We start from the raw sequence: 13,153 nt of genomic DNA, 5'->3' as shown, positions 1-13,153 counted from the left end.
CTCCCCACACCCTGCAGTCCTTCGCCTTAGCCGAGTGGGCCGGCAGGCCCCAGCAAGCTGCCTGCACAAATACATAAACACATAAATTGTGTGGCAGGGCTGGCAAAGCCACAGAAGGGAAGGAGGAGAGCGAGACCAGAGGAGGCGGCGAGGGCCCAGCTCCAGACCCCGCCAGGCTGCAGAGAGCAGCTGGGCTTCCAGCAACAGACACCTGCAGACACTGTGGCTCCCCAAGGCCCAGGGACCAGACAGAAATAAAGAGAGAGGCTGCCAGGGAGATGGCTGGTATGTTACGGCAACCGAGGATTCCATGAGAGGAGGGAAGCTGGGGGTCGGGGGAGACCCAGGGCACAAAGGCCATCACTCCCTGTGTGTGGGCAGTGGGCTGGACCCACAGGTATCTGGAAGAGACCAGAGGATGGATTGACTCCCTGTACCCTTCTGAGACTAGACTTGGAAGTTGGGGGAATGTCCCACACCCCTCCCTGTCACCCCCAACCTTGCCAGACCAGGAGAGTCACCCCACATCTGTGAAACCGCTAGGCCAGAGTCATGAGCACTTCCCAGTACTGGCAGCCTTGGCTCCAGCCAGGGGAGTAGAGCATGGGGAGGGGATAGGGAGACGCACACCACTCAGGGGAAGCAGGATTGCCAGCTGACAGGGCGTGGTAGCAAGAGCCCATACTTGACAGAGCTTCGGACCAGCCATCCAGGGCTAACACCCTGCCATCCACGTGGTTCTCATTAGGCTCATTAGCAGCAAAATAGCAACAAGCAAACAGCACTGGGCCCAGCTAATTAGTACACAGACCTTCAGTGGGCAAGTCAACTTCCAGTGGGAGAGGCTAACACCCACTGGCAAAGTCCTCCCAGAGCGCTGCCAGCCTGCATGCCAGAGTCCCAGAGACACCTAGAGGGGCAGCAGAAGACCGGGGAGAGAAATAACAGGGCTGAGGACCCCCAGGGTGGAGTGGGTACTGACGGCACACCGGAGCAGCCGCCCCCTGCTCAGGGCTCAAGGGTGCACACACACGTCAGTTCTGACAATCAGCAGACTCATCCAACCTCGAGTTTCCAGTGTTGAAACTCCAGATTGGCAGAAAATGATGCTGGGAAGTCATGAGCAAGTCAGGAAATCGAGAGCCTTCAGGCCTGAGTGAGGCTTGTGCCCAGACCCTCAGGCAGCTAGGGAGAAGGCCACCCACTCTGAAGCCAGCCTCCTCAACTTCAAACCTCAGCAACACTCTCTGCTAAGCTCCCTAGAACTTACGAGCCCTCCTCCTCATCTCTAGCCCCAAATCCCTCCCCAGGCCTCCAGAGGCCGCCCCCCGCCAGGGCTTGCTACTCAAAGTATGGTCCGTGGACCAGCAGCATCAGCGTCCCCTAGGAACTTGTTAGAAACAGATTCTCCAGCCTCTCCCCAGACCTGCTGAGTCACAGTCTGCACTTTAATAAGATCCCAGAGGAGAGTGAAAAAGCTGGCTCAAAACTCAACTTTCAAAAAAACTAAGATGGTATCCAGCCCCATCACTTAATGGCAAATAGAAGGGGAAAAAGTAGAAGTGACAAATTTTATTTTCTTGGGCTCCAAAATTGCTGCAGATGGTGACTGCAGCCTTTAAATTAAGAGATGTTTGCTCCTTGGAAGGAAAGCTATGACAAACCTAGACAGCATATTAAAAAGCAGAGACATCATTTTGTTGATAAAGGTCCATGCTGTCAAAGCCATGGTTTTTCCAGTAGTCATGTATGGATGTGAGAGTTGGACCATAAAGAAGGCCGAGTGCCAAAGAACTGATACTTTTGAACTGTGGTGCTGGAGAAGACTCCTGACAGTCCCTTGGACTACAAGGAGATCAAACCAGTCAATCCTAAAGGAAATCAGTTCAGTTCTTAATATTCATTGGAAGGACTGAAGCTGAAGCTGAAGCTCCAATACTTTGGCTACCTGGTGCAAAGAACCGACTCATTGGAAAAGACCCTGATGCTGGGAAAGACTGAGGGCAGGAGAAGGGGGCGACAGAGGATGAGATGGTTGGATGATACCAGCGACTCAATGGACATGAATTTGAGCAAGGTCCGGGAGTTGGTGAAGGACAGGGAAGCCTGATGTGCTGCAGTCCATGGGGTCACCAAGAGTCAGACAGAAGTAAGCGAGTGAACACCAGCAACAGAGGATTCGTGAGAACCTTCAATTTTGAGTAGGGCTCCCCAAAGCAGATCTTCCCATGATTGACCCCAAACTCTGCTTAGCAGTCTTCAGCCCTGGCTAGAATCACCTACGGAACTTTAATAACATACTAGTGTCCAGCCCCCAGCCCCAGAGCTTCTCCTGATTGTAAACTTACTGGGCTACCCACATCCTTGGCTTCTCTGCCCAGGGGAGTCACCAATTTCAGGTCCCAGATCTTCTACTAAGGAGCTGTGTGACCTTGAGCAAGTCATCTGAGGCACACAGTCCTTATCTTTCAAATTATGAAGAAGGGTCCGTCCCCCAACTGTGCCCCTAGTCACTGAGTACCTAGCTTCTACAAGCCCCACTAATTCCGGTTCCCCCAAAAGGAAAGAATTTTCAGGTAGAAATCTGCATTGCTGTTCGTTTCTGAGTTTGGAGTTTTGTCTTCTTTCTCTGGAGATCCTTTCTCTTTCTCTGAAGATTCTGCCCAGGCTTCATCATCAGACTGGGAGAGGGTCAAGGCCATGAGGTCAGAGGCAGAACTGGAAGCTTGGCGAGCCGGCCCCGTAGGAACGGAAACAATCCCATTGCATCCCTGTCTATCCCCATCTCAGAAGACATCAGGAGGCCAGAAATGAAGGCATCCATCAGGGAAAGGAACACCATAGGTTTCATCACCCCGCTGGACCACTAGCTGTGAAACTCTCACACTGGAAAGGGCCTAGGGCTTGTCATTGGATGGGAAGGGGTGCTGGTGAGACTAGGGCTTTGCAGCCAGGCTTAGGGCAGAGGGTAGAATTGGATCCTGGAGGAATAGCTGGGCAGAGCTCCTCGTAATGCCACAAAGTCTGGAGTGGGGGCGTGTGGTGCTGATGAAGGCTCGAGAGAGGCCCCAGGGTGTGACGGAGGAAGATCCAAGCTCTCTGAAACTGTCCAGTCATCACCTGTGGGGCTCCCAGAGTCCAGAAGGCCCTAAACTCAGTTAGTATTGGGAGAAAGCAAAGCCCCACAGGTAGCAGTACAGGGTTCTGGGTCAGGCTGCCTAGAGTCTGCCTCCTGAGCCAGACTCAGAGTACTGTCTCCTCGGGCACGTATCTTAACCAACCTGAGCCTCAGTGTCCCAGGCTGTAACTGCGATGAGCAGTAAATACTCTTGCAGGATTGAGAGACTCAAGTAAGATGATGTATGTTAAGAGCTTAGCACAGTGCCGGGTATACAGTAAGGCCCCAGCTGTTAGCTGGCAGCAGTCATCGTCATTGTTGCAGTATCAGCGGTGGTGGTGGTGGTACAGTAACAGCAGTAGGAGCAGCAGCAGCAGCTGTGGCTGTAATGATGGTACTAGAGGCAGTAGGAGGAGCAACGGTGCCGGGGGTAGTGACGGTAGCCGTGCTGCTGGTAGCAAAGGTGCAGGCGGGCAGGCAGTGTTTTTTCTGATCTGGGCCAGCTGCCAGGCTTGGGAGAGGTCCAAAGGAAGACTGCTGCAGACACAGCAGCAGAGACTCATCTGCCCATGCTGGTAGAATGCCTGCCAGGGGCCAGAGCAGAGGTGGATCCCCATAGCACGCACTGTGAGTGCCCTCTTCCCACGGAAGGTGTGATGCAGAGGCTCTGGGGCCAGGTGTGTTTTGCAGACCCCAGGGCAAGCTAGGGGTGAGCCCCAACACAGCGGGGCATCAGAAGAGGCATACAGGAAGCTTTATAAACACGAGTGGGGATTTATCTGAGAAGTCATTTTCAGTTCAGTCATCGGGAGGCTTTTTTTTTTTGCCATGCAGCTTGTGGGAGCTTAGCTCCCCAACCAAGGATTGAAACCGGGCCTTCAGCAGTGAAAGCACAGAGTCCTAACTACTGGACTACCAAGGAATTCCCTGGAGGCACTTTTTCATCTTCTCCCTTCCACTGCTTCCCGCTGGAGAGGGGCTGCCTGCTCAGGAGGTAGATTGGGGAAGACACGTGCTCCAGGTTCTAGAGATGCCACGCCCGGCCCAGCTCAGTGGAGAGAGAGAGAGAGAGAGAGGGTAGATGGAGTGGAGGCACTCACGTTTGATACAGTGGTTGGTGCTATTTGCCGTTGTCCATCCTGGGCAGCACTGTCCCCCGCAGACATTCCTCCTGTGGGGCCACCAAGACGGGTCAGTGTGGGATGCTCAGAGCAGAATTATTCACAGAGCTTGTCTGATGGTCCTGCCCTTTATAGGCAGGGCCTGGGGGAACTCTGCCAGGCTGAGCACTGTCCCCCTTCTCGAGGGAGGCCACACGGCCCAGGGGTGGGCACTAAGACAGAATCCTGATTCTGCCACTGGTGGCATGACCTTGGGAAGCATCACTCTCATCATCTGTACAAGGCAGATAATAATACCTGCCTCATGGGGTCATTGGGAGGATTCAGCAAGATAGGAATATAGGGCCCCTGACATGAGAAGGCACTCCACTGGCACGGGGATCACGAAGACGACCAAAAAGCTAGTTGAGAGTGGCTCAGTCCCTTGCCAAGACTAAACAAGAAGAGTCAGAGCCAGACTCCAACCTAGGTTGACCCAGCTCGAAGTCATGCTCCAAGTCCACGTGGCCTCTCACCAAAAAATAATCACCATGGCCCTTGCCAACAAATGCTGATAATCCAAGGGAAGCTGGAAGACACACACACACACAACAGCCTTAAGGACCTACATCTGTATCCCCTGCCAACGAATGCACACTGGGAGGAGCCTCAGCCCTCGGGCAGACTGGTACAGGGTGAGACCAAGCAACTGGGAGAGTGATGGAAAGAGCCAGGCTCCGGAATGTCCTTTAAGAGGGTCTGAGGAGGTGGGAGCCTGGTGGGACAATGGGGCTGGGGACTCGGGGTAAGCCGCTCTGCATGGCGAGTACACTTTTTATTTGGGCAGGCAGATGGAACTTACTTGAAGGGGGGATAGTCTCTTCCCCCAGCACAAGGACACTGACCCCACAGGAGACGCTGACCAGCAGCTGCCACCAGGGTCATTCACCCAGTTCACCCAAACTCTGCCCTCTGGTTTCCAGCGGAGCCCTACAGCACCAGTAGCTTTCACCCATCCTGACTGTCAGTCTACAGATCCACATGCCCAGACCCGGGTGACTTTCCCAGAGGGCTCTTCTTGGAGAAGACCTCTGGGGTCTTGCCTCCCCAGCTCAGACTGGGCTGGGCTCTGGCCTCACATATCCCATGGTTTCCATTAGAAATTGTCTACCGAGCACTCACTGAAACGCAGGGTAAGCAGGGCGGCAGAGGTATGGAGTCCAAGAGTCAGGATGAAGGGCTGACCAGGAGGCCATTCCTGTGAACTCTGTGGCCAGCATGGGGGCATCTGGTTCCACTTAAGAGTTTGGTTGACGTTTGTGTCGACCCCAAAGCTGGTGTGGTTTTTGAAACCTTATGAAACATTCAAAATAAATCCTTGGCGTTTGAAAACGCTGAGGCCCATTTCTGGCCCTTTGGCCTAAAATTGTGGGGAGCTGCCTCCCAGGGAGCTCGCAGAATGTCCTCTCGGCCGAGGGCTGTGCCATCTCGGCCACTTCGAAGCCTCCCTGGACCGCTTCCCTCAGCAGTTCACTGGTTCCCTGAAGGCCTGCTCCCCACCAGGGCCCCAGTCAGTCACTGGGTTCTGCAGAAAGGGCTGGTCCTCCTATCCATGGCTTCTGTGTTGTGTGCCCTGGTGGGAGGGGGAACAACCCACCCGTTTGTAAGTCATTATCCCTGGTGGTGGTGACAAGGCCTCTGAGAGGCCTGGGAGGTCTTTGAGAGGAAAAACAGGCAGCAAGCCCTGGGAGTTTTCTAAAGTCTAGCATCCGCAGGAGCCCAGAGAGCGCAGACTGAGGAGTCTGCCCAGCTGAGAGGTCGTGGCGTGGAGCCCAGCTCCAGGAGGCCCCCTGAGCCTGCTGTCACCCTAGATACCCTCAGGATGGCCACAGAGCTGACTGTAGGAGGGCAGCGGCTCAGCCTGCCCTGCCTGCCCAGGGTAGAGCCTTCAAGGCCGCCAGGGCCACTGGGAGAACTGGTCAGGATCAAAGCTGCCAAGCAAGGGAGCCACGCTCAGCTAACAGGGCCTTCCAGAGAGATCCAGGAGACTAGCCAGAACCTTGGGTGCCAGCTCCGGGAGGTGCCTGATGGGGGATGACTGTTCAGTGGGCTCCGGTTAGCTGGAGAGAGCAAATGAGACTGACTAGCTGGGGCAAATGACTCAGGGGTTCTGGCTCTCTGGAAGATGCCGCTCAGAGATTTTTATAAGCCCAGCCTTTGGGGCGGCACTGCTCCACAAACATTAGCCCGATATCCAGCATCACTGCCCAACCCCGGGGAACACATCTGGCTAACAGCCTAGGACAGCTGCTGTTCCACCTGGAACAAATCTGGTCATTCTCGTCTTTTGTTACAGCCGCCGCCAGGCTCTCCACTGGCCTCTACAAAGCCAACCTGACCCCACCTGTCTGTACGGTCTAACTGCCCCCATCACCCCTCCCTTATCTCCATGACCACCCACAACCAAAGCCAAGCCAAGAGTTTGCTGTCCCCCCACCGCACTACACTTGGGCACCGTTTGATGCCTTTGCTTAAGCTGCTCTCTCTGCCTAGATGGCCTTCCCTCTCTTCTTTGCTAACTGAAATCCTTGGCACGCTCCAGATCAAACGTCACCTCCTTTGGGTAGACCCTCCCCTGACGTCTACCCAGCCTTCCCTGTTCTCCAGCCTCCACACCACGTGGTGCTGATCGTCTCAGGCTGCTGGTATATGTGTCGAGTACCTTAAGGGGTCTTTCTTATTCCTCTTTGTGCCCCTAAAGTCTAACACAGGGCCTGGCATGTGTTGCACCTTTAATACCTCTTTGTTTCACTGGATCCAGTGTTTCCTAAAAGGTGAATGAACAACACCGAGGGTAGAAAAGGGGATTTGAGGTTTCCATACTCAGAACTTGCAGCAATGCTGAATCACACAGGGAGAAAGTGATTCCCTTTTTAGTGATGTTTCTAGTCTGATTAGATCAGTGAGGAAAAATCTCTGTCCGAAGTTGGGTCTTTGTGCCAAGTCCTCTCCCCCCAACGCTTGCCAATCTCCCTTTCCAATAGGGAGAACTCACCACAGGGCTGAACTTCCTACGATAATGGTATCTGACTAGACTTGGAGAACATTTTGTTTTCACTTCAATTTTCCTACAGTTACCTTCTCTTTATGATAAGTGGTACTATCTTCAACTTAGGATAGTGATACAAAGTGTCCTTGCAAATGGATTTATTTATTTAGAAAAATGAGTCATGCACTGTTTGTAATACCAAAATATGTAACTCCTCTAACTGTCCAAAAACAGAAGGATGGATAAATAAACTGTGGTATATTCAGACAATGGCAGAATATCCAACAGTTAAAATGAATAAGCCTGGGCTGATTATACTAACTTAGTTAAATCTCAAAAATCTAATGCGGAGAAAGCAAATTGTAGAAGAATAAGGCAGCATGGTATCACTTATCTAAAATATGCAAAACAATGTTATGTATGTTATGGATGCATACATCTGTAGCAATGGTATAAAAACATAGGTTGGCATCATTAGTAAATTCAAGGTAGTGGTTAACATCTGGGGAGAGGGGAGATAAACTTGCAGAAGATATTTCAACTAAAAAAATCAGAAGCAAACTATGCCAAAATATTAAAGTTTGAAAAAATTGGATTGTTAGTTGTATTATTTCCAATACCTTTTGTAGGTTTATAGGCTTGTATAATACTCCATAATATAAAACACTTGAAAATAAATAAAACACAAAATCCTGTTATGTTTAACAGTTTATAAATTCAAAGAAAATAATAGAACAAGAAAAAAAAGAGGAAAATATTATGAAAGTGGTATGCTGTGAAGCTAAGCTTAATAAACACTGAATACTGGGAAACAATGGCTTAAAAACTCCCCTGTGGACTGTGAATTTCAATAATGCAGGAATTGTTTCGGCTCTGGTTACTCTGTGTCCCAGACACCTAGCGCTATGCCTGGCACACACTTAAAATCTTCATTGTGTGTAATAAATCCCCACTACATGGCAAGTTCCACAAAGACAGAGGCTGTCTTGGCCACTGCTGTATCCCCATGGTCCAGCAGAGTACCTGGCATACAGGAGACCTTCCAAATATTTGTTGCATGAATGATCCCCAGTAGTAGTGATGCAATTCCAAGATTTATCAGCAGGTGGCACTTCGTCCTTGCATGCATGCAAGCTTAGTCCCTTCAGTCCATTCTACCCCATGGACTGACTGTAGCCCGCAAGGCTCCTCTGTTCATGGAATTCTCCAGGCAAGAATACTGGGATTCTCCAAGGTGCCCTCCTCCAGGGGAATCTTCCCGACCCAAGGATCAAAACCATGTCTCTGAGGCCTCCTGCATTGGCAGGCAGGTTCTTTAACTCTAGCACTACCTGGTTGGCCCTGAGCAATTCTCAAGGCAATTGCCAGAGAGGTCAGCCTGGCTATAAGCCATTAGTCAGAATGGACTTAGGGAGAAGAAGTCGATGGAAGATTGCCACTCAGTCCCTCTCAGGTTACCTTGGAGTGGCTAGCTGGAGTGCCTGCGGAACCCACCCTTCATCAAAGCTACAGAAAATAACTTAGAGGAGGAGTCAAACCCAGCACGTGCTGGGTGATGTGTGCACCTGTGTTTGGCAGGTGCTTGTGGGTGGCATCCAGCCCAGGCACTTACACACCTGTGCACATCTACCAGCCGTATCCTGGCAACAGTCTGCTTTGCTCATCACCACCTCCTTTCACGGCTGCTAACAGTGCACCCTCCCACCTCCACTCCACTATTCCTCCTCCCCCCAACTCCTACTAGAATGCTGACAGGGTAAGCTCTCTCCATGATCTGGCCCAAATCTATGCCTCCAGCCTCAGCCCTGTGGCTCCCCGACACCAAGGTACAGACCTGCCCCTAGGCCACTGCCCACAGTTAAAAAAAAAAAAAAAGCTCCTGTCCTCGGGCAGTGCAACATCTCGGGGTCCTACTCCTACTACACCCCCCTCCCTTCTTCCCCACATGAACCCCAGGAGCTGGAGCTCACAGGGCTTCTTTTCCCTTTGAGCACCTCAGCCCCAATCATCCTTTCCTTTATGCTTTAACAGGAAGCTTCTGGTACTAGAAAGCATGTTGGCCGGTGCATATGTGTTCATTTCTCCAATTTGACTTGACATAATTGAGCTGCTCTCCTGGCAGGAGCAATGTCTTTGTCTTGGGCCGCATCCCCTGTCCCTAGCTTGGCACATCTGCTCTTAGGAAGCACGTGTTCACTTGCACAGCCATTACCACTCGCTGACTGATCCTCTGTGTAAGCTACTTGGCAGTGCCCAGGTCTCCTCTGCGTCTGCCTTAAGCCAGGCCTTGCATGGGCAGCGAGACATTCCTTCACCCACTCAACAGGTACTTAGCAAGCTGCATTTAAACCCGAGCACTGTTCTAGGCACTGGTGACCCAGCAATGCAGAATACAAAGCCTCTCTTTTCCTAGCGCTGACATTAGTGCGCCCTGGGAGGCCAGACCATGAAAGCAGGAACCTAATATGTCAGATGGGAATTAGTGCTGTGAAGAAACATAAAGCAGGGTGAAGAGAGAGAGGGTGGGGCCTCTCTAAACAGAGATTTGAATGAAGGGAGAGAATCCTGCTGAAATATCGGAGAAGAGCACTGCAGCCAAAGAAAATAGGGAGTGGAGAGGCAGTAAGAAGAGCCTCAGGAGTAGCCCTGGGGTGCAGCGCCCTTCATGCTATGCTCCGGGGGACTGAACCCAACTGGCAAATCGGGCCTCAGGCCCAGAAGGGCCGCCAGGTTCCTTCTCAGCCTCCCCGATGGTGCCCCATACCGGGCACCCGTACTGCCCCGGCTCGCTCGCCCTCCATTCTGTAGACACCTGTCCCACTCTGGCCAGGCCCAGCGCCCCGCAGCCGTGAGAATCCTCATCTGGGGGTGGGGATGGCTGGGGAGCGTCCCCTACGCCGCGAGGGCGCCCTCGGCAGGCAGCGGGTGTTGCATCGGGAGCGGGGTTGGTGGGGGGACTAAATGGCAGGGTTGAGGGGAGACCTAGTCCTGCAAAGTCGTGCTGACACCTAGCTGCACAGGCGCACACACAGACCCACTCCGCCATGGACCCACAGTGTCACAGCCACAACCGCGGACAGGTTTCCTGCCCGAAGTGCCCCGAGTCCACGCCCACTTCCTCGTCCAGCCATCCGCGGACCCAGGCCGGCCTGTGCCCCAGCGCACAGCTTTGTCCCCACGAGCAGGCGTCGAAGCCTCGTTCCTGGAGATGCATCACCCCTCGCGCTCTGGAGCCCCCACCCCCAGCCCCGACATCCTCCACCCACCGCGCACTAAGGCCGCTCAGCTTCTCCCGGTTCTCAAGCGCCTGGAACACCCACTCCGATGCCCTCTCCGCGATCCCCTTCGGATCCCCGCACCGCTGCGGGCAGCGGGCGTCAGCAAACACTGGTTAAGGCTGACGGGAGGAGCGCGGGCGAATGCACTGCCGCCTTGGTCAAGGATTTAACGTCGGATCTGGGCGAGAGCTGGTACGAAAGGGTGTGGACGGTGTTTCTCTTTCCTCTCTACTCTTTGAAAGCGAGTCAGATCGAGCCCCACCTTCAGGACCTCGGTCTGTTTCCCGCAGTACTGAGGACAGAGGGAGACAGGCAGAGCCCCCGCCCTGTCCTCTCGTCTACACATCCCATCCCTCCACGAACGAGTGTTCGGGAGTCCGACCCTCTCTCCCTCAAGCCCCCACCCTTCCTTCTCCAGCGCTCACCCCGTAAGGCGCCCTCGCGCAGCCCGCGGCCGCTGCACTGTCCCGAGACGCGGGAGAGCCGGCGCGGCCCGGGCCCGGGGTGCGGACTGCTGCTGGCCCGAGGGTCGGCTTCTCCAAGTCTGCGCAGGTGGCTGGACTCGCCGCGGCTGCTGCACGCGGGGCGGCCTCCTGGCTTCCGCCTCGGTGGACCTCCTGGGGCTCCCCCAGCTAGGCTGGACCAGCTCCGCGGGCGGCGAATCCCGGACGGGCGCGTCTTGCTCCCGGAACAGACTGTACACCTTGGCTGTAGCCGCTACGGGGCTGCCCCCGGGGCGCCGCAGCCGACTCGCGTCTCTTCCAGCCGACTCGTATCTTCCCACCGGGTCCCTCTGAGCCTGACCCATGCCCACGAAGAGAGCCAGGATGAGCGGCCAGAAGCTCCTCCAGGGGTTCCGCAGGACACGCCCAGGGCAGCGGGCGGTGGTTGGGGGCTTCATGGCGCCGGGGCGCCTGGAGAGCTGCGCGCGCGGGGAACGGCCCCCGGGGCTCACAGTAGGTGCGCCCGTCGCTCGCTGGCTGCGCTCCGGTACCCTGCCGGTGGCCCGCCTCTTCCCGTCTAGGGGGCCCCGAGTCAGACTGCGGGCTAGGCTCTCCCTGGAGCCGGAGCCAGGCGGCGGGAGCGGCCGGGGGCTGCGCGCACCGAGCCCGGAGGCCGCGCTGCGTCTCCAGCTGGGCGCGCACCGCTGTTGCACCTTCGCGCCTTCTCCCGGTCGTTGTAGCCTTCGGAAGGAGAACTGGAGGGTTTTATTTTTGGAAACCTCCCCCTGATTTTTCGTCTCTTTTATCCACACCATGCCCCCTCCTCGGAGGGACAGTTCAGCCCCCTTATTACGGGAGAGGGAGAGAGGAATTCCAGCAACACCCACTTTGGCACCGGGAAGCGAGCGGGCGGCGAGGGGGGTTAACCCGTGAGGAGCTGGGGGCGGCGCAGGGCCGACCCGAGCGAGAGATGGCAGGCGAGATGACAACTGTCGGGACAGGGGCACCCGAGCCACCTTTCTGCTGTCCTGGGCAAGCTGCACTGCTGACCTGTCCAGAACTGATCTCCCGCCCCTGACCTCAAGGACAAACTCCACGGTTGGAAGACTAAGGCTGCAGCCTCGAAGGTCTGAAGGAGGTCGGGAGAGGTACCAAGAAGGGCATGCCAGAGATCAGACCCTAAGGACGGTCTCCGGACCCGTCGCTTCCCGCCCGAGCCCCTGGGGGGCTTCGGCCCGGGGCTGCGGCTGGAGCCGGGGCAGCGCGGGGCAGCTCGCCTGTCTCCGCCGCGGCGGGACGCGGGAAGCGCGCGGGAGGGTCGTCTGGAGGCGGGCGCCCTCTGGTGGACCTGGCCGCGTCCTCGTCCGTCCCGCGGCTTGTCCAGACCTGCCGCTGCCGGCCGCCCTCGCTCCTTGATCTTAATTCCCTTCCTGCTGCGTCAGGGTCGAGCCTACAAGCCCGAGGCGGTGATGGCGGCGGATCCCGCAAGAAGTGTCCTCTTTTTTTCACCGAGGAATAAACATGGAGGATCTGGAACAAGGTCACTTAAGGAGACAGCGTGTGAGCAAGAGGTGAATGAATTCCAGGCCTGCAGCCTGGAGTTCAGACCCCATTTCTTAGTCTCCCATTCCACCTCTCCCTCAGGATTGCTTCTGACTTGATGCAGTGTTTGTGCTCTCATCTTCTGTGTCCGCAGGGAGAGGGCAGGGGTGCTAGAAGGCCAACGGCCACCCATCTTAGTACCCCTCGGCCATCAGCTCCTCACTCACCCCGGTGGTCCCCCGCCCTAAAGTCTAAAGGCCTGGCAACCACCCCTGCTCCCACCCGCTGCATTTCTGCAGCCTACTGCTTCTTAGGGCTTTCCCTGGTGGCTCAGATAGTAAAGAATCTGCCTGAAGTGAGGAAGACCTGGGTTTGATCCCTAGGTTGGCAAGATGCCCTGGAGGTGGGCACGGCAACCCACTCCAGTATTCTTGCCTGGAGAATCCCATGGACAGAGGAGCCTGGCTGGCTACAGTCCATGGGGTCGCCAGAAGTCAGATACAACTGAGCACACTGCTTCTTGAGAGGCAGAGACCCAAAAGGCAGGAAGACACTGGTTTATAACATCCCACCCCACACAAAGGACAGACCCAGTAAATACCTAATGTTGAAAATAAGCCTCA

The 13,153-nt window shown here is 55.1% G+C and overlaps 1 protein-coding gene across 1 annotated transcript in view; it reads right to left on the bottom strand.

The window, feature by feature from the left end:
- LTBP2 (latent transforming growth factor beta binding protein 2) overlaps positions 1-11,446 on the bottom strand; it is a 110,858-nt gene extending 99,412 nt beyond the window's left edge. The window contains exons 1-2 of the mRNA XM_068964247.1: positions 10,971-11,446; positions 4,219-4,289 (exon numbers count right to left, since the gene is read on the bottom strand). Coding sequence (XP_068820348.1) covers positions 4,219-4,289; positions 10,971-11,446 — 547 coding nt within the window. The remainder of the gene's footprint in view (positions 1-4,218; positions 4,290-10,970) is intronic.
- Between the last annotated feature and the right edge of the window lie 1,707 nt (positions 11,447-13,153).

This window comes from Capricornis sumatraensis, chromosome 2 (assembly GCF_032405125.1).
Source record: "Capricornis sumatraensis isolate serow.1 chromosome 2, serow.2, whole genome shotgun sequence".
NCBI lineage: Eukaryota > Metazoa > Chordata > Mammalia > Artiodactyla > Bovidae > Capricornis > Capricornis sumatraensis.
Note: the sequence above shows the minus strand (reverse complement) of the source record. Positions and strands in the feature narration are given on the sequence as shown.